This window comes from Rhamphochromis longiceps, linkage group LG6 (genome assembly GCF_057381845.1).
Source record: "Rhamphochromis longiceps isolate RC_006_pf linkage group LG6, R_longiceps_female_GT1.1, whole genome shotgun sequence".
Taxonomy (NCBI): domain Eukaryota; kingdom Metazoa; phylum Chordata; class Actinopteri; order Cichliformes; family Cichlidae; genus Rhamphochromis; species Rhamphochromis longiceps.
Window position 1 is genome coordinate 8,837,460 of NC_140562.1, and position 26,706 is coordinate 8,864,165.

General features: G+C 40.1%; 2 protein-coding genes across 4 annotated transcripts in view; both read left to right on the top strand.

Moving 5' to 3' along the window:
* The first annotated feature begins 1,090 nt into the window (after positions 1-1,090).
* atp6v0e2 (ATPase H+ transporting V0 subunit e2) lies at positions 1,091-13,673 on the top strand. The gene is made up of 4 exons (XM_085409158.1): positions 1,091-1,294; positions 1,888-1,935; positions 8,070-8,168; positions 10,316-13,673. Exons 1-3 carry the CDS (start codon positions 1,191-1,193, stop codon positions 8,161-8,163), a joined length of 246 nt encoding a protein of 81 aa, XP_085265284.1. The 5' UTR covers positions 1,091-1,190; the 3' UTR covers positions 8,164-8,168; positions 10,316-13,673.
* Positions 13,674-19,557: 5,884 nt separating this feature from the next.
* LOC146667473 (uncharacterized) overlaps positions 19,558-26,706 on the top strand; it is a 36,140-nt gene continuing 28,991 nt past the window's right edge. Inside the window, exons 1-2 of one of the 3 annotated variants that reach the window (XM_085409160.1) lie at positions 19,558-19,681; positions 20,226-20,397. The gene's annotated coding sequence lies outside the window, so the exon portion shown is untranslated. Of the gene's footprint in view, positions 19,682-20,179; positions 20,398-26,706 lie in introns of all 3 variants that reach the window. The other 2 variants (XM_085409159.1, XM_085409161.1) reach the window with 2 other exon arrangements.

The window sequence follows — 26,706 nt, forward strand, 5'->3', positions numbered from 1 at the left end:
TTTTCCGGTTATTGCTTTCAACAATAAAATAGGAAAAACGGCTTCCTTTCCACACCCATCAAAATAAAACCGCGGAAGCGTTAACGTCGGTCTTTTCATAATTTTCCTAAAGGCTTGACATCAAACTGCGAGATTTACACGTTGAAAAGAATAGAAAACAATATAATATTTAAAGATCAATAAATTGTACAACTACAATTATTTTTTTGTGGGTTTTATTTAATGTTTTGTCAATAATTTTGTTTTACTTGCATTTTAGATTCATTTATTTCATTCTGTTAACTGTTCCAGCATTTAACTATAATTCCCTATGAGGGTTTAATTCTGAATAAACTATCCTTTTTTTTACATGTATTCACTTCAGCTGAAGATTAATTGAAGATTAAAAATATTAAATCCTGTAGTAAAGCCATCAACAGGGGATATGAAAGGAGCATATACAAATGACATAGTGATTCACATCAAATGCCTCTCAACACATTTTCTACTGTATCATAAGCACCAAATTTTGCTTATAAGACAGCAAATTTAAATATGTACTCATTTGGTTTTCTTTCTTCTTTTTAAATGAAGTTTAAGCTGTTTGAAGCCCAGTAAAAACAATGTTTTTTTTCCAAACTTTATTTGAAATTATAAAGTGAACAGTCAGTCATTCCAGTTCAGTTTGTAAAAAAAACAATGTATTTGAGGGTTTACTTGAGCAGATGTGAAATGTAACAGTGAGGTCAGAGGTCAAATGTGACATGATATTTGGATGTTTAGAATACCAGTACCATTTACTAAAAGGAAGTATACAATAAGAAGCTGTAGCAGAAAAACAAATATGGAAACTTAACTTATTAGAAATTTTTATATTTGGTTATGGTTTAATTAATTAATTAAATATATAGATTTCTGCTGAAAGCATGGTGTGTGATGTGGTGATGGTGAGGGGGTCTGCACTTGCCTCTAATCTGCTGGCATATACATCCGTCCAATCCCCCCGTTCTGTAATGCTGAAAGACAGCAGGCTGAACCAATAAAACGTCGCTTTAGCAGAGCTTTCAACCAATCATCGACAGCAGCGACTGATTTGGGCGGGTCCCTAACAGAAGCGACAGACTGGCTCAGCGGCCATTGAAGCATCTTTATCTTCAAAAGGACAAGCAGAGATTTTTTTGTACATCTGCGGGGTCCTGCGGACTGAAGCCATGGTCTATCATTCTCTCGCCCTGCCGATGATCTGCTTCACCACGTTATGGGCGTTGGTGGGGGTCGTAGCTCCGTTTTTAGTGCCCAAAGGACCCAATCGGGGGTAGGTGGTGTAACTGCTTTTAATTGGATACAATTAACGACATCATTTTGCGTTCCCTTTCATTTGACAGTGTTATTATTATACTTTGTAACTATAATTGTATTTTCCTTGCTGTTAGTGTTTTCGCTGTGTCGGTCGGAAAGAATCTTTAGACATATGCGACGCGCGCGAGCGTGCTCCTGATCCTCTTCTGGTGATGGAGGCCCAGCGTCATCCACGAAACAGTCATTCAGCTATCCCTCCATCCAAACACACACACACACACACACACACACACACACACACACACACACACACACACACACACACACACACTACCAGTAATTTCAAAGGTCGAGTCGGCTCGTTTGGACAAAAGTCATTCTGATGGTTTTATTTGTGAAAAGCAGAGTACGGGGAAGATTGTAAGTCGTGGAGTCAGGGCCAGTCTCCTTGAAAAACTGTGTGATTACAATATTTCTATCGTTTGTGCATTAATGTCCAGTATTGCTCAGTATGTGACTCGGGATCTAATTTTAATAATGTTTGCTTATGAATGTTATAATAGTAAAAGTGGGCACGTGTGACTCTGACTCCTCTGCTCTCTCTGACAGTGTGATTGTCACCAGTCTGATCCTTACAGCGATCTGTTGCTACTTGTTGTAAGTACCTACTTGCTTACTCTTCTTTGGTATGTAGCTGTTGTCATTTTGCATGTTGGCCACTTTGTTAAGTACACCTGCTCAAGGGCTCATTAATGCAGGGATCTAATTATCCAATCACATTCGAGCGACTTAAAGAATTTAGGTATGTAGACTCCTTGCTGAAGCTCAAACTGATCATTAGAATAGATAAGAAAGGTGATTGAAATATGACTTTGAATGGGGAATGGCTGTTGGTGCCAAGCAATGGTGATCCAGTGAGCTGCAGTAACCTGGGCTAAAATGCCTTGTTGATGCCAGAGATGAGAGGAGAATGGCCAGACTGCTTTGAGCTGATAGGAAGGCGACAGTAACTCAAATAACCACTTGTTACAACTGAGGTGTGCAGAAGCATCTCTTAGCATACAACACTTTGAAGCTTCAAGCCGATGGATTACAGCAGCAGAAGACCACACCGTTACCACTCCTGCTCTTTTATTTAGCACAAACTCACAAAACATTTTCAAAGGAAGACTGTAAAAACAATGTCTGGTCTAATGAGTCTTAGATTCTGTTGCAGCCTTTGGTTGGGCTGGTCAGAATTTGGCATAAAGAACATGAAAGCATGGATCCACCATGCCTTGTGTCCCCAGTTCAAGTTAGCTGTCGTGTAATGATTTGGGGAAATGGCTTCTGCTACACGCTGGAGCTCAAATCGTCTCAAACTCTTGAACATGGCAGTGAGTTGACTGAACTCCAAAGGCCTCCACAGTCACCAGATATTAATCCAATAGAGCACCTTTGAGATTTGGAGAGCGAAAGATAGAGATTGTTAGTGAGGTGTAACTAATAAAGGGTCTGATGTTCAACTGTTTGCATGAAGCTAAAATTTGGTTATCACATAATTTTCTTACATTGAACGAGAATAAGACCGAAATCATAGTCTTTGGTAGTCACACTCCGCTAGACCAGTTAGCTGATGCCCTAGGCCCTCTCGCTAGCCATCTCTCGCTCACTGTAAGGAACCTTGGAGTGTTCCTGGATGGCTCTTTTAAACTTGAGAAACAGGTGTCCACTGTGGTAAAAAACAGCTTTTGCCAGTTGCGTCACATATCTAAAGCAAAGCCATTCCTTCCTTTAAAGGATCTTGAAAAGCTTATCCACACATTTATCACATCCAGATTGGACTACTGTAACTCCCTCTACTCGGGCCTCCAACACTCTTCTCTTTACCGGCTTCAGTTAATTCAAAATGCAGCTGCGCGTCTTTTAACAGGTACGAGAATCTATGAATGCATAACTCCAATTTTAGCCAAATTACATTGGCTCCCTGTTAAATATCGCATAGATTTTAAAATTCTTTTGTTCACTTTTAAAATTCTGAATAATTTAGCGCCCACCTATCTCTCAGAACTACTCCTCTTATACAATCCCAACAGAGCACTTAGATCATCCAATCACAGGCTCCTAGCACAACCTAGGTTTCGAATGAAGTCGAGAGGTGACCGGGTCTTTGCAACCGTGGCACCCAGACTCTGGAATAACCTCCGTGTTCATATTCGTACTGCAGAGTCTATCCAGTCTTTTAAATCACGTCTTAAAACGTATCTTTTTACTTCGGCCTTTGATTCTAACTAGTTGGCTGTTTTAGCTTATTGTGTTGTTACCTATTGTTTGTTGTCCTGTTTTATTGTTTGTTTTAATTGTCTCATGTTTTTACTGACTGTGAAGCACTATGGTCAACACTGTTGTTTTAATATGTGCTATATAAATGTATTTTGATTTGATTTGTATTTGCCACAGGCTTACTAGCAAATTGAGAATTTTTAGAGGCACAGAGGGGACAGGGTCTTTTTACCTGGCTCTATCTCCAAGGGTAAATTTTTGCCAAATACATGACATAAGTTACCATTGGTTTCATAAGAATATGAAACCATGTTATTTATTTTTTTATTTTTAAATTTTTTTTTACTGTAAATAAAATGTTTTTTGTGGCTGTAGCATTTTAGTGACCAACATATGAAGTATGAAAATAAACATCAGTGTTTCCTCACACACAGACCAGGTCAGTGACCTGCCCAGGAATGTTGACTGCTGTGGAAATATATTTGGTGACTCACGTTAGGATTTTTTTTTACAATTTATCTGACAGAACAACACTAGCAGGCAGTCCCCTTGCTCTTATTTTGAAAGTTCAGTCACTGCTTACCATTGAGGTCTGGCCCTTCCTGTGTGTTGTTTGTGTGCCCGTTGAACTCTTGCCAGGCTGATATTGAGCCAGTCCTCAGTGTCATTCAGCTGCTTGCCCACTGATGATCTCACTCCCACAGTCACCCACACTCCAACATCTGGGACTGCAGCTGCACACGTAACTCTTGCTCTACTCTTTAAAATCTGCTCTGTGCTGGAGAGTCACTGTAGTCAGAACCTGCAGCAGGTCATGTGGTGGAAACTCGTGCGTGCTGATACACATGAAGCGAGAAGATCTACAGCTACGTTTTAAAAAGCAACAGTGATGAATAGGTTGTTAATTAAGCAATAATGTTCGTCATAGTTTTCTTCTACAAAAACAAGATGATAATGCATGAGGACAAAAACTCTGATGAAATGTATTGACACTTTTTTTCAATAAACAAGGTGAAAATGGAGATGAGACCCAGATAGAACCAGTTAAGTTGTGTAGAAAGGCGAGCCAAGTTTGGAAGTGGTCGCCTTGTGCAGTAAGGATAGACGTGCTGTTTGATGTCAAGGAAAATAAGACGCTTTGTAAACCTTGTGGATCAACTCTCACCAATAAAAACACTTTTACTCAACTGAATCAACTAAAATCCAACTTTTAACTCGTTATTTCTATCAGCTAACAGCTCCATGCTGCTTTCATGGGAGGCGAGGGAAATCAAGGAAAATGGATGCTCTCTGCCTTTCTTTCTCTCAAAAGCATTAATTATGCCCAATGGGACATCTGTTTTACATTTTACAAGGAGGATACTTCTGCATTGGGTTAACAACATCCCGTGTGTGCTGGAGGCCCTAGAAGTCAAGTTACACACTGATAACAAACCCTGTAAAACATCTGCCACCTGACGAGCTGAGTCACAGCAACGCCATCAGCCAGCTGATTCCTGCTGACACGAGTTTTATTTTGTTTTTGTTTTTCCCAAGTGCAATAAGAGAGCGAGAGAGAGCACAAATTGGGGTTTGGTTGAGACAGAAATCCGAAAGATGAGAAAACTAACCAGGCTTGTTCTCGTCTGATAGCACAACGAAGGTCAAACTGAAAAAGATATGAACTCTAAAGTGTCCCAGTGTTGTAGATGCATATATATGTGTATGCACCTAGTGGGGCTGACTCAAATCTTTCATTTGGCCTTATGTGTCTGTAATTTGTCCATATCTACATTTAAAATACCAGCATACTAATAAGACTACTGAAACACAGGAATGAACCCAGACAGGTAACAAAGACTGAAGGATCTCAGTGGCAGGAAGTATCAGTAATGGCTCAGTTGTTATCCTTGATAAATCTCATAAAGGGTTTGCTGTTTAAGCTCATGTAGCCTACAGTTGGTGCACAGCTGCAAACTGCTTTGCAACCCGCAGCCTCCCCAATGAATCAGTGTGGAAAAATCAGCAGATTATGTTGATGGCAGCTCGTAATCAAAACATCTTCATCCACCTCAGCATGAAATAAAAAGAATTCATAGTTTGTGTTTGTTTGCAGTCTGTGTGTTTTAATATTTGCATTCATATTTCATCAATGTGTTTGTTGTCTCTGATATCTGCTCTGTACTGCGGTTAAGTCCTGCTTCTTCTATCACTGCCTCCAGCTTTGTGTGTAATCACATGGAATGGTCAAAAGAGGTCCCAGAGGAGAGCTGCGCAGCTAAAGTAAATTACAGCAGATGAAAACGACCACGACAGTAACAATATTCTTCTCAGCATAGTGGTCCCGACTGAAATGCTTTATAAAACAAACAGCAGTTTGGCATATACACAAAGTGACATGGCAATCAGCATTCATTTTCAGGGAACACCAGTACCGTGCACTCGTTTGGCTATGGCTCTGTGGGGGACCTGCAAATGTGTAGGAGGGCTCTGGTCCTCTGGTCTATCATCAGAAATGTTCAGTTTGAAAGCAGTCGCCGTTTTAAGGGGGATTAAAAAATGGGGATGCAAGAAGAGGTGGGATGTGCATAAATAAGATTATCATTCTACCACTAGAGGGAGCTGGGCACCCTCAGGATAAACCTCCACCAACAACAGCATTCGTACTGTAAACATACACTGTTTGCACAGTTTTAGCCTGGAAATGATGTACCTGGATCAGCCGTACAGATCTGTTCCACAAATCTCGCTGTGTGTCGTGAGTGTCTGCTGTTCTTTTCCCAAAAATAATAACAAGCTTATTTACGAAGAGCGTTTAAAAACATGCACAGATTGGCTTACAGGAAGAAAAATAAAAGCAGAAAAGGTTTTAACCAGTTTATTAAAAGTGCTGTGAACAAACGAGGAGACCTTCTTTTCCATTTCATGTTTCTCTGCATTGGATAAACTCTTCCTTCGCTCAGGCTACAGACTGCTTTCTACAAGTGTCTACAGTTGGCTTCGGCTAATTTATGACCCAGTTTTCTGCCTCTGGCAGAACTTCAGCAGTAGATACTGGCTACAAATAGAACACTACAGCCAATCTGTTTTCTTTTTCTTATTTTTGGTATTTTTACTGAAGCCCTGAGATAATAACAGAAAGTGTTTGTGTAAGCTGACACTGATGCAAACTGTGTTGGAGGGTTTCTAACACATTGACATTTAGAGGAGCCAGATTGGAATTTCATCTTTCTTCTGTTTTTCATTATTACTATTATTATGTGGGGCAGTTCTACATCCTTCTTTTAACAGTCAGTCGTTGCCTCGATTCTTTGTCCACATCTTCTGAAGTGTCCTTTTGCTTTCATAAAGATAAAAAGTAATTTTGTCGTCTCAGTCAAGACCACTCAGAGAGACTGATTCTTAGACCCTCACCACTCCTTTTTCTTCACCTTTACAAATAAGCGTCCTGCTTAAGTTGCTGTGCCTGACTCTTAATCTGCTATTAATCACTTTTTCTAAATTGACTCTATAATAAGTTCCCAGAAGAGCGTCTGACTTAAAGTCCAGTAAAGAGGGATGAAGGTCGCACTCCTCTCTCTCATGTCAGTTTTGTATTTTAAAAAGATAGAAATTATGATGGTATTGAATTCCTTGTTTTTCTTGTTAGTAATGATTGGCATAAATAACTGATAACGTTTTATAACAGAATTAGGGCTGTGCGATATGACCAAAATCTCATATCCCAATATAAGAATTCTATCGTCCGATAAAGATATAAATCACAAAAATTTAACATTTTCTGTAAATTCTGTGAATCTCGGGCAGCTCGACTCGCGTGAAGTGTTTCCAGCTGGGCGTCGTGTACCTGGAAACGAGTGTTTTAACAGATGCGTGAAACGATGCATTTTTAGACATAAGTTGTAACGGCCGCCGTTTTCTTTGTGAGTATTTATTACACGGCGTGCTGCGAGGAAAAGCCTGTTCTAACGTTTGAGTCTAATGTTTATTTTTTAGCACCTGATGACTCTGTCTTGCTTCTCATCCGTAAATACTCGGCATAATCTTTCACGTGATTCAGTTTATTTTGAAGTCTCAACAGGATCTTGAGCTTTATTGTGAAAGGTTTATGTGGAAAATAAACAAGCGGACATGCGAAGGTTTTACTGTCGTTGTTGCTAACGACAACGCATAAAAACAGGTGCTTGTCCGTCTGTAGTGTGGTTATATTAAATATAAGAGAAAGAGAGAACTTTAAGAAATTAATATAGCCACTACAGTGACCATCAAAACGATGAAAAAATATTGCCGTAAACAGTTTATTTTGCGACACCACGAAACAAACGATAGCGTTTTTATATCGTCATCCGATATATATCGTCATATCGAACAGCCCTAAACAGAATCATTTTTTTAAAAGTTGCTTCAATTGGAATCAGATTTTTTTTTCCAGCTCATACGATCGAATGGTACCGTGACCTGGTTACAACCATGATAAATGCACCCATGTTCTTTCACCACACTGATGGTGCTTTGTCATTTATCTGCTCTCTCTCACTTTCTCTTTCTAGTTGGTTGATAGCCATTCTGGCCCAGACCAACCCTCTGTTTGGTCCTCAGCTCAAGAATGAAACTATATGGTACCTGCGCTACTTCTGGGAGTAAACAGGGTAAGTTTGCCTGAGCAGGACCTCAGAGGCAATGCTGAGGTTTAAATTTATCATCTTAAATGTTTATATGCTGATTATATTGCTTTATAAGAAAGGCCCAACTCTGAGTACACTCTGTGCCAAAAGTGCTGACAGGAAATTACATGCTTTTGCAGAGCGTGCTTTTGCAGCTAGAAAGTGAAACCAACTAGGCTGTTGGATCGAAACTTAAAGTGTGGTGTGACGTGGAGAACAAGTATATAAATACTTAGGCTTCCGTTTGTGCTTCAGACCTTGGGTTGTGTGTTTTGTGTTCAGGTCTCCATATCCCGGATATGTAAAATAAAGATCATTTTTAAAGTAAAAGGACCACTTCTGAGCTGTGTCTTTTTGGCCGTAAAGAATACAAAAGAACCGGGATTTAATACTTGTTGCCACTGACCCGGATTCTTGTGCGGCTGAGGTGACTAATTTGGACCTTAAGGTACGATCTGATACGAGGTGGACAACAGACCGGTCTAAAAGAGTATAGGTAAGCGCAAGCCTGTTGAAAATTGTGCACATTGGATGAATTCTAAATTAGTTGTCCACCGAATTGATCATTGTTACCGTTAAATGGCTCAGTAGTGGAAATTAAACTTAATTATAAAATCTGTTAAGTAGATTTCAGGTGACATGTCCATGATATGATGACAGAATCTAAGCAAAGTGGGTAACTGGCTCACTGAATGTCAGTCCAACACAAGAAATTGGCATTAGCACCATTTTCCTGTCTCCACTATAAACAGCTACAAATAACTACTTAAAAAATACATTTATTTAGTTATCTATAATGAGATTACCTGTACATAAAACAGAGCATCTTATTAGAATATCTGACCATTTAACATAATAATAGTAATCTCTGCCAGACAGACGTTCAGTCTAAAGACTACTTAAGGTGGCTTTTTTAAGAGGCTGCCCCCACAGCCTAGTATAAGATATATAAGGATTATTTTGAGCATAATCATGCAAAGCTAGTCTAGATGATTCCATGCGTTATCCAAAGGCAGCACGGTGGTGCACAAACATGCATGCTGGGTGTAGTACAGTCCAGGAATAAGTGTGGAACTGGAAATGAGCTTAATAGGTCACTTTTATTTATGTAAAATCTCAAATTGTTTATATAACTGTTTCTTTTCCTCATAATTTTTTGGGGGGTGTCACCTGGTTGTATGTAATGTCCTGTTGTTACCAGAAGGTGGCAGTTGAGGACTGCTCGGATATGATAAGCGACTGTAATTATGCTTGAAATGCCCATCCCTGGTAAAAATTAAATACAGTCTGTACAGTCGCTGCAGAATCACAGATCTTTTTAAGTACACCCACACACTGAACATCACCCTTCAAAACAAAAGCTCACTGCTGATTTTTTTTTTTTTTTTGTCATAAAATGACCATTACTGAGTAAAAACAGTGGCTGTTCATAAATGTTTACTGTGGAAAAAAGACTTTAAGTGTAATCAAATCAATGAATTGGATGAATTACGGGGTAAGAAATACACAGGTTTTTATGTAGAGACCTTTTGCTACATATCACCATGTGCATGTGTCGTATATGTGGACCTTTAAGAGTTTAAATGAATGGTTATTTCATAGCTGTGTGGAATCATTTTATGTTTCAAAGAAAAAAACCAAGCCGTTGCCATAGGCAAACAAATTATTGAGAAGAAACCTGAGAGCTGTTTCGTTTTTCTGTATTTCCTTTTCTGCCACTCAGTACCATCAGTTCCTGCGCCTTCATTTGTTCTTCGCAAATTAAAAAAAGAAAAGAGGGAAAAAAGCTCAGTTTTTCAAATTTAGAGCACAGTGGGGGGAAGAAGAGGAAAAAAGCTCACTACTAAACAGCCCCTGGGGACAGAGGTGGCATTCAGGCGTGAATATTTATCAACTCCACGGAAATGTGAGCCGGGTGAAATAGAAAATAAGGGCACTTTTATGAATTTTCAGAGGACATGTTTGCCACACGAGTCCCCTGATGCTTTTGGTCACGCAGCGCTGACAATATTTGAAAGAGGCTGTTCGGGGTGGGGGTATTGTTGGCTACAACAAACAGGCTGGTTCGATTCACGCCTTAAGATGACATATTTGTGATTGTGCTGAAATGTTTGCTTTCCTTTCTGTTGCAGGGCTGTTCGATGTGATGCCTCTCATCTTTCCTGTCCTCTGGTTTGCTCGCCTTTAGTTTCGGCATGTCCTCAAACACCCGAGCAGCCTGCAGAATGGGTGGATTCATTTTGTTTTGCCACCTTGTTTTTTGTAACCTTGAGGAATCTTAAGAATAATAAGAGTTAAAAAAAAAAAAAAAAGCTGAATTCATCCTGTGACTACAGAACAAACCAAGATGAGGAAAGTGAAGCGTAACCACCCCCCCCAACCCCCCCACTTGAAATGTGCAATCCTTTAGTTTAGTTCCGTGTACATATTTTCTTTTTGCGTTGCTGCCATCGTCAGCGAGGAACATGGATTTCTGTGTGTATTTATTTTGGCTTGCTGACACTGATGTAAGCCCGGTGTAATCACCTCAGTGTCCGCGAGGTCCTGTTATATAAGTGTTGTTACCCGTGATGTAATGGGGTGTGAGTGTGAGCGCGTGTGCGAGCGTGTGAAGAGTTCATTAATGTGGGCGCTTGGACCGCGGCCACGAGAATCTCCTGAAAGCACGTAAAAAAAAATGAGAAAAAAAAATAAGCAGAGAGCGATTCCTTCCACTTTGGGGGCACTTCAGCGTGAAACTCCCTCCCACATTCCCTCGTGCTCCGCACCACGGAGGTCCTCGTTGCCATGGTGATCTCATCGCCCAATTCAGCCCCTCTTCACTTGACCCCTTTTGATGAAATCCTGCCCAATTCTCGCCTGCCTGTGTACAGATGCACTGTAGGTTGTACTGTAGGGACGTGTTTTTGGAGCAAAGCTGCAGATAGATTGGGTGTTAACATCTGCTATTTTTAAAATGTACCTTCAAACAACGCTTTCACTGCATTCCTCATTTTAACTTTAGCAAATAAACTCAGACTCTCGAGAGCTTTTAGAAAACAAAGCGATGAAAAAGTGCGTTATTAAAATAAGATGTGAAGAAACCTGCAGCATTGTAACCTCTGATAGGCTGAATATGAGTTTTTTTCTAATTCAAAGGCGAACAATCCCCGTGCATGCATCACTAATTCTTGTTTGGGGAAATAATGACAAGTGCTCTGAATTTATTTTAATATAAGAAGTCTTATCATTGCAGTTATTGGTTATTTATCTTATTTCATCTGCAGTCCCTGCCCTTATAATTGCACACAGAAAAAAAGCATGTACACAATAAAACACCCCCCAAAATTAGTTCATTGCACCTTACCAGCCACTGCCACAATTACACCTCCCCTCTCCAAACCTTGAGCGCCCGTCCTTCCCTCCTCCCTGGAACTCGCCCTCCCTGTCCTCTTCTATGAAACCGCTTTGCTTCAGCCAAAAAGAATCCAAATCAAAATACAGCTACTTTTTAGAAAGACCAAATTGTGTTCTGTCTTTCCCCCCCCCCCCTTGCCTTTTTCTGTAGTTGTGGTGGTGGTGGTGTGAGTCTAAAATCGGATGTGTAACAATGTGTGCATTACAGCAGTTTACACATGCAGAGCCCCGTGTCACTGGAGTGCAATTACACTTGATTACACTCTCAAAGTAGCCTTTGCTCACCAGTAAAGTTTGTTGTAGTTGGTATTTAGTTTCTCTGCAAGTAAACCAGAGTGTGTAAACAAACATCACATGGACTCCCAAGTAGCTCATTTATTCGACAAAGTTTTGGTGACTTTTAACTGCACGTAAAAGACGGGCGTGCCCACGGCGGCGGCGCGCATTGGTTCGTGAACACCTGCTTTTGAAGCAGGTCATCGTCTTTGTTTTTTGAAACTGGACGTGATGAGCACGGGCAGAAATGACTGAGAAACCGAGGAAAACTGCGGCCTCATATTTTTCTTTAGTGGCTTTTTTTCTTTACAAAGGACTGTATTTACAAAAAGTGAACACCATGTTGTATTAAATATAGCTTGCCATCGCCAGTGTGTGAATGTGTGTGTGAATGGGTGAATGACTGAATGTAGTGTGAAGCGCTTTGGGGTCCTTAGGGACTATAAAAGCGCTATACAAATGCAGGCCATTTACCATTTACCATTTTAAATAATACTTCAAATTTTCAAACTGAGACTAGAAACTCCTCAAGAAGGTGTTCGTTAGGGTCACAAGTTAAGGGTCAAAGTAGTCTGTTAGTGCTGGTAAACCATAGACTGGAATATATATATAAAACATAGATGAAACCACCATAACGTCACCCACATGGATGTGAAGACCAGTGTACAAGCCTCAAACGGAGCATTTCAACTGTCAGCAGCATGTGTGACATCACCCAGTGGTTTTTCAAGTCCCAATTTGATGCCTCCAGATGTCCTGGTTGCAAAACAAACGGATGGCATAAAATCGTTAGCCAGTGATCTTCTTTCCATTTTAAAACACGATTCGACACATTACTGAATAAACACATTTTTTATTCGTGTGACCCGAGATGAGTGACTGAGCCCATACACTTCTTTTTAAATAATCAAAAAAATAACACCTAGCCAGTGAAAAGGTGTCCATGCTGTGCAGCTTACTCAGCCTTTTCATCTATTTTACTCTAAATTGGACTATAATTTGCAAGGTGAACATGCTGTATTTTTTTTTAAAAGCTTGAAACTACTAATTGACACCATAAACTTACAAGATGAAAGAATGCAGGTTCAAGGCATTTCTACACTGGCTTTACTTTCAGACCTAAACCGCCTCCATCTTTTATATGCAGTCTTTTGTCAAAACAACCATGTCTTGTAACTTTGGCACTGTTTTGTCTTTGTGGCAGTTGACTGCATGTGAAGAAAAGCTGAAAATGTCTCTGGTTTTGTCCTGACATCTGAATTCTGTTAGACGTTCTGACCGTACAGTTTTGTTTTGGGTTTGTTTCCTTTGGTTAGGATTACCATAGGAAACAAAGCCATTACATTACAGTATCAATCCCACTCATCATAAAACAAACCACAGTTTGCTTGCAGAGTCAGTCCGTCACTGGACACCAAATGTCATTATTCTCCCATATCCAAGCTAATCGACCTAAAGGAGGGAACCGCTGGGACGTCAGATAACCCGTGTAAAATGTGCAGAGTATGAATGCTAAAAAAAAACATTCAAATTTTCAATTTCATTTCTTTTTCTCGTGACTTTTTTTCCTTTTCATTTTTGATAACTGGCTACTGTTCATTTGTTAAATGTTCCTGGCAGCATAGACGAGGATAGATTTTTTTTTTTTTAAGTGTGTTAAGAGTCACCATGGTAACAAACATTCAATAAATCACAAATCGGATTGTTTATGGATTTGGGACCCTGTATGTAACCTTGTATTACTGTGAAGTAAATGCTTGTATGTGAGTGGCACTGTATGTGAAATACTTAATAAAGAACTATGTCTCATAGGATACAATCGCACTCTTCAAGTTATTTATGTTCCATCTGAGCGTTGGCTTTCAGTTGTGGAAGAAACATTTGCAGACACACCGAGAATATACAGGCATGAACTGACTGGTCAAACATACAAACACTGACAGGCAAAGTTAAAGAAATCGTTAAACTGACTACACTTTGTTGCACACTAAGCCACACCCCCATGCAAAACTGTTCACGAATGATTCCTAAATACAAAGAGCCCAAAGTGATGCCCCAGCTTCTAAATTTGCCACGTCATAATCTAACCAAGCATTCAAAGGATACAAAAGTCCCATCCCAAACTAGCACTAACCAAAGAAATTCCATGTCCATGCCCATACAGTCAGGTTTTTTTTGGATTTGCACATTGTTAGGAATGTGATTTTAATCATATTTCAAGTGAGATCATATGCCAAGTAAGTACTGAATGTTTTACTCAATGTTTTGCAAATTAAACTTATCCTTTTCTCTTATAGAGTTTTAGTCTTATTGATGGTACATGATAAGAAACACAGACTGATTGATTTTTAAATGGTGACTTTTTAAAAAAAACTTCTGTGAATACCCAGAACACTGATGGGAAGTTGTAGCAGAATTGTAGATCTACTGTATCGCTGTGTATTTGCGCTAAGAATAAAAATATCATTGAACCTTCCTGGTGTTGACCTTTTTGCAGCATCTCTGTTGATATTTTCCACTATCTCTAAAAGAGACAGAGGTCTATGCTGTGGGGCTGAGCTAGTTTAGGTTACCTTGGTAATCAAGGACAAGGTTGACTCCCTCATGCAAGATTGTCACAACAGAGCAGTAAGATAAGCATGCATGATTTATAGACACTCACCCAAATCTATCAAAAGAAAGTGCATTGCTAAAAAACAAACAAAGAAAACTGAAGAGCTGTTGAACTAGAGAACTCATCAATTAATGTCTTTTTAGGAGAAATGTTAAAAGGAGCCTGAAGAGATGGAGGAGGGCCATATTGGCCTCAACTGGCAGAAGTCACTGACAGGGTAGATGAGAAGAGCTATGACAGGAAGCACCAGGTTCGGATGAGATTTGCCCTGAGATGCTAAAGCCTCTAGACATTATGGGAATGTTTCAGTTGACACACCTCTTTAATGTTAGGTTGTAATCTGGCATTGTGCCTGTGGAGTGGCAGACTGGAGTGGTGATTGCAATTTTCAAAAAGGAGATCCTGAGTGAGTGCTCCAGTTATCGTACTCAGGCTCCCGGCAAAATTTCTTTTAGGGTGCTGGAACGGAGGCCCCAGCTAATGGTGGGACCTCAGATTTAGGACAAGCAATGCAGATTCCAGCCTGGTTCTAAAACAGTTGCCCAGATCTTCACCCTTGCAGAACTTCTGAAGGGAATAGAAGAGAATCTGACCATCCAGTCTACTGGTGCTTTATAGGCACAGAGAAAGCTGACAAGAATGGAGTGAGGGTGAGAGCTGTGTCTGCATCCTTGGTATAAAGTACACCGTGTTTTTAATGGATGTTGAGTTACCGCTTGTCTCTGATCCTGTTTTTGACGTTTATGGACAGAATCTCAAAGTGTAGCCAGGCTGAGGAGGGCATCTGCTTTTTGAAGCTCAGTCAAGCATTTCTTCAGTTTGCAGAAGATGTGGTTCTATTGGCTTCATCAGAGAGTTCCCATCAGCATGCACTGCAGTGATCTGCAGCCAAGCATGAAACAACTGGGGTGAGAGGTCAGGGTTCTCCACTGAAAATCTCCTCCTTCTGCTCCTTCTGAGATACAGAACAGAGGAAAAAGAGTTAAAATATCTTGAACTCATTTAGAAGTGATGAGAAGGTGAAGTATGAGTTGGACCAGCAGATTGGTGTAGTGTCAACAGAAATGCACATACCAGTCTGTGGTAGTGAAGAGAGAGCTCGGCTAAAAGACAAAGTTTTGAATTTACCAGTCCATTAACCTCCCAACCCTCTCCTGTGGTTATGAAATCTGGGTGAATACAGCCACAGCTGCTGCATGTCAAAAGAAGCCAGTGGAGGTGGTTTGTGAATCTGGTTAAAAGGCCTCCTTCACTTTGAAGCCACCTTTATCAAATTTGGCTACCACCATCTCAGATTTTGGATTCACCAATGAAAACAACAGCTAATGCAAGCAACTTTGGTTTCGAGGCACAAACACAAATAGCTCCTAATTAGTAACACAAATTTCCAATGCTGTATAGAAAAATACAAAGGAAAGAAATTCACCAATTCAATAAAAACACTGCCAAACATTTTATTTAGCTAAGTTGAAGCACAGCAACCGGCTAGAAGGCTGGCTCCAAGAAACCACGCCTCTTAAGATAACTTTATTGTCGCCTAGACAGACGTCAAGAACGGGTAAATTAAGACTGCAGAGAACTAAAACCTTTTTGTGCTAGGTTGTAAACATATTTGATTTCTGCTGTAAAGTTTATGGAAGTCTATAGAGATTTACTTGTTTTGAAGCAAACAACCAGTGGCCAGTTAAGAAGCTGCAGGTTTTTTGGCACTAAAGCATTAGCCAGCTGGAGATTGCCATCTTTTCCGGAGGCATGGTTGAAAACCCTGCAGACATAAGTAAAATACATAAATTCATTTATTTAAGTATATAAATATTTAGTGTTAAGATTTGGTTACCAAAACACATTCCAGAAGTCAGGTGTCTCAAGCTTATGCTTTGTCTGAACCCTGTTTTTTGCTAGCTAAAACTCAAATCCAGCTTGGGGTGACACTGAATCATAGCTGTACGTTGCTAATGAAACAAGATAGCCAGTGCTGGCAACAGCAAATAACACACTCAGTTATGGGCTCTGTACTTTAAACATAGCAATCTTTGAGAAGAAATAGTAGTTCATTGTCAAAACAATAATGTGTGTTGAATGCAATCACCAAAAAAAATTTTTTATATTAATTATTAAACCAGTATTGGTGTTGTTGTTGAAATACAGAGCCATGGAGACAGCAGTGAGCTAAAGGCTGATATCATACATTGTGAATTTTACACCTTATTGTGTTTGTATAATGATATACTTTTTACATTGTTATTATTTCACTGTGTCTATAAATCAAAATTTCTTTATCAGAGTAACAAAAAAGGTAGGTGATAGGTAGACATTTAATAAATGAACTTTATGACACATCGAGATGTATCAATTGAAACAGAACCATACTAAGTAGAATGCAGTCATGTATAAATACTAAGAAAAAACAGGATTACAACCTTAATATTTTGAAATGTAGCTTAGAATGTGTAACAGAGTGGCAGCAGAAAAGAAACATTCAGAGTTCAGAAAAAAGAAGAAAATCTCATTTCGCATGTGTATAAATATTAATACTTATTATTGAGGGACTACTAAGTAGCAATGTACCTGGAGGGGCAGTTCAGATTGCTGTGCTCGGCTGTGACTATTACTCATATTTCATTGCAATATAAAATTGAAAATATTAATTTATATTTCTCAGCTGAAATTAAATTAATGGTGGGGCAGAACTGCAATTTCACCATGGACATAAATTAATGAGTAAACAATCCTTTAAATCTACACAATCTTTTGAAAACACAGGCGTGTTTTTGGTAAATGATTGACTAATAAGGTGGGTTTTACTTCCCAGTGGTATTTTGGTTGAAAAGGTTAATATTGTTCTTTAAGTGTGTATCTATCTATCTATCTATCTATCTATCTATCTATCTATCTATCTATCTATCTATCTATCTATAGTTGAGAGGGCAACACATATGGGCTTCAACTGGCAGACACAGATAATCACAAACACCACGCAGCTTATCCTCGGTAATATTCATAAAATGTGGTGTAATGCGCTCATGCACCATGACAACCTACTTTCCTCTGAGAGTACATTAAGAATTAACTATCTTTACACAAGCAGCTATATCTGACCTAAATATCGCTGCCTGAACTGTATGGCTGTCTCTGTAATATAAGGCAGCAGCCAGCTTTTGCTATGTCACTGCTATATGTAACTGATATAATATAAACATAATTTATCAATATGACATAAAAAATAAACCATGACTGTAAGTATAATGTTGAATTAAATGCAGTTATTAAATGAATACAATGTGTAATCATGTGCAGACTACAAAAGTAAGAATTTCTACGGTAAACCTGGCTTATCAATAGCTGCTCTATACACCCCAGTTTCCTAGGAGGCTGGAATACCGTGTGTAAAATAAACAAACGCAGACTGCAACGACCTGCAGATGAGTTGAAAGATGTTATCTCAACAGCAGCATATTTTGTTCATGTATATGCATGTATAGATGCATCATACATGCCTATCATGAAGCATTAATGGTCACACGCATTCAAGTTCTCCATACCACATGTGCTGCTTGGAGCTATTATTTTAAACAACCTGCAAACCATTGCTCCATGAATCTGCATGTTACAAACCATTGTTTTTGTTTTTGGAAAGTGGTGGTTGTATATCCATAGTAATCAAACAATCTTTTAGTTTTCAAACATTTCAAAATTTATTAATGCTCTTCTTCTGCTGAATTGACTAAATGTTTGCTAAGTGTATCAAATTAGCACAGGAACACAGTTTCTAGCTTGCACATATTTACAGAGTTAAAAATATCTGTTGCCTCTGTTTGTAGTTCAAAGAAAATATTTTTGATAGAAATCTACTGCATACGTTTCTTACATGTTAAGAAATCGTTCTTTATTATTGTGCAAAATGTTTGATCTGATTACAAAATAAATGAATGTTGTTATTGACCATGATGAATATTAATGTTACAGCTTATCGTCTTATGTTTACTGAACACGTTCTGTCAAGTTCGATTATTCTACCTCAGTTGTATCTATATTCACAAACTGGCCTGTCTCTATTTAACTGGTTGTTAATGCGAATATAAAGAACTGGAATTATATGGTACTTTTATTGCTTTACATGGGTTAGAAAAAGACTTGCATCATGGCTGTTCAGTAACAGTAAAGACGTCTGCTCCTCTGTTTGACATGGGGGTATGTAGGTGAAGTGGTCCCAGCGGGGTTCTGCTCTGAAGTCGCCCCAGAGCCCCGCTGAGGTCAGTGGGTTCGTAGCGTGAATCCTCCCGGTGTCCTTAAAGACGGGTCGTATGACCACACCCCTATGACGACACCGTGTCGTAGATCAAACTGTATCCGTTTTCACTCATGGGTCAAGTTATAAAAAGTGAACGAGCGCAAAACCGGCTGATCTGTCTTTCATAATAAAAGTCTGATCTCACGGGACCCTGGACACAAAATCACTGCTATCATATGATACATTTTCAAACTCGTGATGAAATGTCTTGAGGTTAGAATGAACTCTTTTAGCTTTTACCTGGTATCTGGCTTGTTTGTCATGAGAAAACAACTTAACATATATAACTTATAATAATTCTATTTTCTATCCAAATCAGGAATCATGTTTTTGGCCTTACGGTTTGTATGGATATTCTTTAAAAAAGAATTGTACATTTCTTTTCATATCTTACATTTTGTTACAGTGAACATGTCCCCAGGGGAATCACGGTAGAATGCATGCTTTTAAAATTGTATTTTATGTGTGAAAGAACTTCACTTTGTGTTATTCCGAGGTATGTAATGGGAGAGGATAACAGCTATAGACCTAGCTATAGATAAGCTATAGACCTAACAAATACAATCCTTGAACACAACAGATATGAAGGGATATTAAGGGGAAAATAGTTATAAAACGTGTATGTACCCCGTTTTTAATTGATTTAATACAAATAGGTATTATTTAAAATGTTGCATTATAAAAAGTATGTCTTTAATATAACCCTAAATTAATAACGTACGTTTCATATCTTATTCTTCAGCGCGACTTTTATTTTGAAAGGCAATCCCAGAAGTGCAGCCCAATCTTTTAGCTCTGACACTCGCTCTTCGGGATTATTCGTAAACTCAAGTGCCCCCCAACCCGCCGATGAGAACTGCAACTGTTTTTTTTTTTGTTTGTTTGTTTTTTTACAGCTGACACACTTCCCATTTCGATCAGGTCAGTCTCTTTTTCACTACTTGTATGGCTCGCTGAACCCTGAACCTAGTAGCTAACCACAGCGTAGCCAACAGCAACAACAGCGCTGTTACTCAGTGACAGCAAACAGGACACACACTGCACGCGCGGATCCACGCCCTCTATCTCTCTGCTTGTGTTTATATTTCATTCTGAGCCCGTAAAAGTGGTTCTAACCCGCGGAGCCGGCTCCAAAAGTGTCCCCCAGTGTTATTTTGTGAGTCCCGCGGACGGCACCAAGTCAAACACAGAGGGGGGTCTGCTGTACGAGCTCGTAAAAGTTTATTAACGACGGAATTAGCTTCAGAGGAGAGATGAGTGCTTCTGTTTTCCCACCCTCTCATCTCCAAAACGTTAGGTTTCTGCACCAATGAAGGGGAGGGAGAGACAGGAGGAGGAGGAGGACGGGGTGGTGGTGGTGGAGAAGGGGGTGTTTAACAGTCCTACAACCATCTTCTGTCCCGTTTATCCGCCATATAGGCCAGCTCGATACTGCCGTGAACTAACTTCCTGCATGTGGCTGTAGCTTGAACGGGATTTCTGGGCTGAGCGGTCACTGCTGCTGTCCATGCGTGAGCCTCTTCTCCCCCCTCCGTGGATGGTGCAGAGTAATATCATCTGGAGAGGCCGAGGCCGACATTTTACCCCGGTCCGGAGGAGCATTAACTCGGAGGGGACATCCGAGGACACGCGTTAAGGTAAAGCCCGTCTCGCAGCTTTGTGCCTTTGGACAAATACATAAGCATTTACGTAAAGTTTTACGACCGATAATTAACTGACAAAATATTTAAAGCACATATAGAAAAAAATATGACGGCTTTTAACGGTCTTCTGTGATAAAAATGGCTACTTTCACACGGATTTACACACTGTAGCTGCACGATAAAGAACTATACTTTTGAATTTGGAATAATAAATGCACCGCGTTCACAAAAACATCTGGAAATATATGCTTTCCACGTGCGATATACGTAACAAGTTAGCGTATATATATATATGTATATATATATATATATATATATATATATATATATATATATATATATATATATATATATATATATATATATGTACCAAATTACACTTTTACTACCCCATTTCACGCTACATAACGCATTTATACCGTTTTGTTTATGTTTCCTATATGCGCGGCCAGGCAGCTTTTGCTCCCGGTGTTTATTCTTTGTAATGGCTCAAACTTTACAGTTGCTCGCCGACAAAGCCTACATTTAATGACGGGCATAACTTGCCTCGGCCTGTAACAGCCACCATCAATCGGCAGCAGCACCTGCAGGTGGACCTACAGAAGCCAAAGTTGTTCTGAGATTTATTCAACTTTAATGTAACGAAAGTCCGAGTCGGTGTGGACAGAGAGTGGCCACCTGACCGCAGCTGGGGCCGTTAAAGCGCCGGAGCCCGTCCACAGGCTCTCAAATCGGCCGTATTAACAATTAATATTGGACATCCGGTGGCACTGCCAGCTGCGCCCCATTTTTATTGTCTGTGCGCTGAAAGGATCCCTGTTGTCTCGGCTGGATACTCCGCGAAGCGTGGTGGCTGATTTAGGTAGGAATATTTATTTCTGCGTTATATTGCAGTTTTAAAAAAGTAAACTAAAAATGCATAAAATGTGAATGTGAGGTGTGAAAGAGAAAGGCTGGATGTGGGAGCGCGGCTCTCCAGCTCGCTGTGCCATGCGGGACACGCTGCTGGCTGCCACCATGGCACCTTCCCTTCGTGCTCTGGCTCTTTATGTGCTGCTGCTGTTGTTGTATCCAGCTGTGCGGGGACACAGCACCGTTGTGCCCCGTCAGTTCGATTCCACCGACCGGGTCAGTGATTAAAAGATTTATTCGGGAATATTGCGGACGCGCACTGGATGGACGGGGAAGACAGGCGAGGGGCGGCAGAAGGGGGCCACTTTTGCTCTCCATCGTTACGGGAAACGGAGCTCCAAGGACACGGAGAGGCGGGGGCGCATCCAGGTCGTTTTGGGTGTTTGTTCTTGTATTTTTTTTCTTTGCAGTTATTAACATGTTTTAATTTTATTGCTGGAGATGCGAAAGATTTTTCCCAGGCAGACCGACCTTTGTCCGCCGCCTAGATTTTTGGAGCTTTAATTTGGCAAATTGGCTTCCCAGACAGACTGACAGCCAGATCGTCTCTCCTCCCCGCTCTCCCGCCTCCTCCTCGCTGTTTTCGGCCACACTCTCTGCTATCACAGCCTCTCACTGGGCTCCTTCTGAATTTACTTTTTTCTCACTTTCAGTCTCTGTCCCTCGTGCGTAACCTCCATTCATTCGTGCAATTTGCCATCAGCCTGGAGTTTTTTTCCCCTGATTATTTCTGAAGAGGCCTCCAGCTGCAAAAGGTTCAGTGTCTGGTCAGACTGCTTTAATTCTGCCTCGTGGTCCAGTGTCAGAATGACTTGCTTCCACTCCCACATTTGTGCGTTATACCCAGCTAGCACTATACTACGTTAATTCTGAAAGTGCAAAACAAGTTTTTATGGAGAAAGTGTGGTAGTATATGGAAAAAAAAATACCATAAATTATCACATGACTGTTTGAAACTTCAAAAATAATAATAATCATAAGAGAAATAGCTGGCACTCCTTAGGCAGGTGCTATACTTATATCCTTGCTTGCAGACTGTCATGAGGACAGCTGCCACACCATGGACATGTAGTCCTTCCTGTTATACTTTCAGTTAGGTTAGGGGCCAGTTTAAGCAGTTATGTCTAGTTGTTCCATTGCAGTGTTTCATTAATGAACTTCTGAATACTCAAGAACTCTCACTCTCTGGACTTTGAGTTTCATGTGGTGAGATAGTTCACAACTACTGGAGCTCTACAGAAGGCAGAAGGCAGAAGGCAAAAAACTGAAATTTTGACTTTTTTTTATTTTTTTTATTTTGGTAATCTTAGTTTAGTTTTTTCCTCTCTCTGTTTTCCAGGTTTCTCTTTTAAAACACCTTTCTGTAAGTATTTGGGACCTCAAAGCTCCAAGAGCCACTTTACAGTAACATCTGCTGTTTTGATTCCAGGCATGAAGCCATTCATTTCAGTTGCATTTTTATTTATATAGTATCAATTCACCACAACTGTCACCTTAAGTCTCTTGACATTGTAAGCTAAAGACCATATAATGCTAGAGAATAAGGACCAACAACCAGATGTGAACAGCGTTTGGTGACATTGGGAAGGAAGAGCTCCCTTTTAACAGGAAGAGACCTCCAGAAGAACAGGCTCAGAGGGGGTCAACCATCTGCAGGAGAGAAATTAGCAGTGGCCACCTGGTAGCATTCACTTTCAACCACCATAAGCTGCTGCTTCTTATAGGCATATGAAAGTATCAGTTGTGGTTGAGCTATGCTCCTGATCTGTTTTAGTTATCTATTGGAAACAGGCATCGTCAGGGCAGACTCCTCTAACATGCATTTGCGAGATGCTAGCATGCTTTCTGAGAAAAACTAAGACATAAGTGTCATTTTATTTCAGTTTGGACATTACGAAATACATAAAACACTACTGTTCATTGAGCTCCCTCTGCTGCAGTCTCGCTTTCACAGCAGCCAGTTTCGTTCGACAATGGCATTGAAAGGACGATTTCTGAGAGAGTAAATTGGAAAGCCCTCAGATTTCTGTCCAGAGCCTCATTAACCCTCTGATAGTGAAGCTCACCCCCCACACTTACTTTCATTCTTGCAAACAGGGGAGCTGTAACTCTGGTGTCATGGCGATGCTCTTTACCCAAATAAAAACCCCACCACAGGCAAACCGTTTTTAAAACTGCCCGTGTTGGAATACAGTGGGGCTGAAACAATTCATGGATTGGTCACCTAGTTCATCAGCTGAAAATAACCAAGAACTCATTTTGAATTTTAATGTTGTTTTCTTTTTCTTTTTTAGTTTGAAGCAAGAAGTACGTCCTTTTTCCAGCACGTCATTTGAATGACAGTAAATAGACTGGATCTGCATTCTTTATTGTAGCTTGGGTGAAACAATGTGTCAGTTTGGAATGTAGGAAATTGTAAATAAGTTACGTGCCTTTTTTATGATTATTTTCACACACAACAATTGAGAAAACAAATGCCAGATGAATCAATAATAGTGCAACTGTTTGCAGCTTTTGAATGTACTGTAGATTTGTTTTGGAAGGGTACATTATGGCGTGACACAGATTCTTTTGAATACTCTGCCCTGTGTTACATAACAAGCTGTTGCAAGGATATGGGTTCAGTTTTATTTTGCATTTTTCTGTGCCCACACAGTGTTCACCGGATAATTGCTCCAGTGCATTTGTAATAGACTAATAGAAAAGTCAGCTCTAAGTGTACATGGGGTTAGAAATGGCTGCAATTACTGTAAGTTCTGAAGGCATCGAAAGGTCCTCTGTGGCGGGGGATGGCTGGTGGGGGGCCTCCATAACAAGGAAAAGTAAATTTCGTCATGCACCACCTGCACTACATGAACCATTTTCTTACCGCATTGTGAGTGTTAGCATATATATTTACTTTGTCAGTGTGCGTCCAGTGTTGTTACATAAGCCACAGTTGTGCAGGCATCCACTTTGCTTGCAGAGTCTTGTTTACAAAGCGCTAAATGCATCGTTGGCTGAATGTAAAGCCTATGGTTATTGGTTACTGTTGACTTTTTTGTTTCCCCGCTGCCTTGCTGTGAACTCTGTGAGTGTGTTTATGAGCAAAGAGCCCTTTGGACTGTGCCCTATATTTAACCAATGTGCACAAAAGGATTTCTCAGCTGTTATTGCATGAAGCCACCTATATCAGCCATGGTATGAACAAATATAAATACAAGTCTGTTTGGTGTATCTGTTTCATTGTGCAAATTTCCCCTGTAGAGGCAGCAAATAGCTAGAGGAGCGCTGTGTTCATATAAACAAGATTAAAAGAAATGGTAAATAGTACACCATGGACACATTTGCATGTGCGCTTCGCTCCTGTTTGCAGGATATATCAGCACCAATGTCGCATCTGGCAACAGAGGGGAAAGTGGCGTGGTAGCCTACTAAATGCCATTTTGATTTATCGTATTCAAAAGCTTTTTTTTGCTCTGGTAAGTACAGAAATATTCAAAGCTGGCACTCAAACAACTTTATTGTTGGTACAAGTGAACTGCTTCCATAATAATCTACATAGCTTTAACCCTTAGTGCAAACTCCCAGAGCTTCGCGTTTCAAACGGTCCCGCTCTTTGTGCTGTAAACTTTATGATAAATAATGTGTATCTTTTCTTCATTTGTATGAAGCCTGGATTATTATATTTATTCCACCCGTTGGTTATCAGCTTCAGAGGCCTGTTTGTGTCTGATAAGTGTTTGTGTACACAGTATGTTGGTAGCTGGCTTGTCTCATGTGCCAAATACCAGTTTTCCATTTGGCGTGCCAAGGCAGTGTCATAACCGCCCAGCCAATCCTCATTTCCTCATTCTTGTGTGCCTGAGGTCAATCCACAGAGAACGTATTATGGCATTGTTCTCAAACACTGAACCAGGGTCTGTGTGAGCTGCTTTCTTCGACTTTTCCACAGGTACTGAACAGTAGGTCTGCATTGTTCCTGCGGCGTGTGTGTGTGTGTGTGGGTGTTATGTTGCTCGGTATTTCATCATGTTGCCATCTGAAAAGAGCCGGGTGTATTCGGCGCCTGCAGTGTGGCCTCCTCCCTTCTCCTTTAAGGGAGAATCAGAGTTTTGGTTACACAAACATTAATGAATGGAGCAGCTGAAAGCAACGTCAATGCTCAAGTTTACCCGTATGAGGCGGAGCTAAAGAAGCAGTTCTTCAGTGGACCAGTAAGATAGTCCGATGAAAAGCGATTTACTGTGTGTGTTCGTCTGCACCACTGTTGCTCATAAACAATTAAAACACATCAGTGAGTCACAGTGTTGCACTGTGACATGTAGCTTCAACATTATTAACACACTGCAGAGGGTTTTTTGTAGCTTTTTTTTAATCTGGCGTGCAATCTGTTCTGCATCTGTTCGTGGCTGAAAATGGTCACCGACAAATGCACCATTTCTTCCTGTTCAATGTGGAATTGGTTGAAATCTGTGAATTTTCCACCCGCCTGTCCTGCACCTCTTGCCTCTCTTCCCTTTCTATTCTAAGCCCCTTCAAACAGACAAGTACACGACACATGCTTCATGGGGCTACAAATAGGTCAATGTTGACTTTTGACTTTATAATTCCTGCGATACTGTATTCAGATATCGGTCCAGTCTTTACTCAAAAAGCTACGCCTTTTATCAGTGACAACGTGCAGATCTGTGAGGTCAGTTGTTTAATTCTGTGTTTAACACACCATCCGTCAGTGTCGGTGGGCCAGTTGTTAGCAGGAGATGTAACATAGTGTGAATGAAATTATCAGCAGAGGGTTAGAACTTTGTAGTATTTCGCATTAGCATCGGTAATAATTTTGCTTGTGCATTACTGTCTAAAAGTCTTGACTCACCCCTCATTTCTTTATATTTTTCTTGCAAGAAGCCACACTTTATTTTTTAAAGAGGTCTTGAGCTACAGGTTTGTTTGTTTTTTTTATACTAATTTTCAGTTCTTGTACCTGTGTGAATCATTCAAACATAAAAAGGCATCTGACTCAAGGGATAAACCAATGTTCTGTTTACACATAACAGACAGTTTGGTGCCAGACAAAAGATCTGGCAGGTGTAAAAACTATCTGCAGCAGATAAACTGAAAGTCATGTCCTTAAGAAATACGAGAAAATCCAGCAAAGACCTGACACAGGAGAGATGCATCTGGTCTTTCTGATAAACCATCGATGTTTACCAAAACCTCATCAGAAGTCTCAGTGGAAGGGAGGTTGTCTTGACAGAGAGAAAACACTGAAGCATGCCAAATTACCCAAGAACTCGACTGAAAATCAGTGGCAACAGGTCTTATAAAGTGAATTTCAAACTTTAAATTTTTGGTTCAGATCACTATCAATATGTACAGAAGTGGTTAGGAGAGAGGTACAACAGTAAGTCT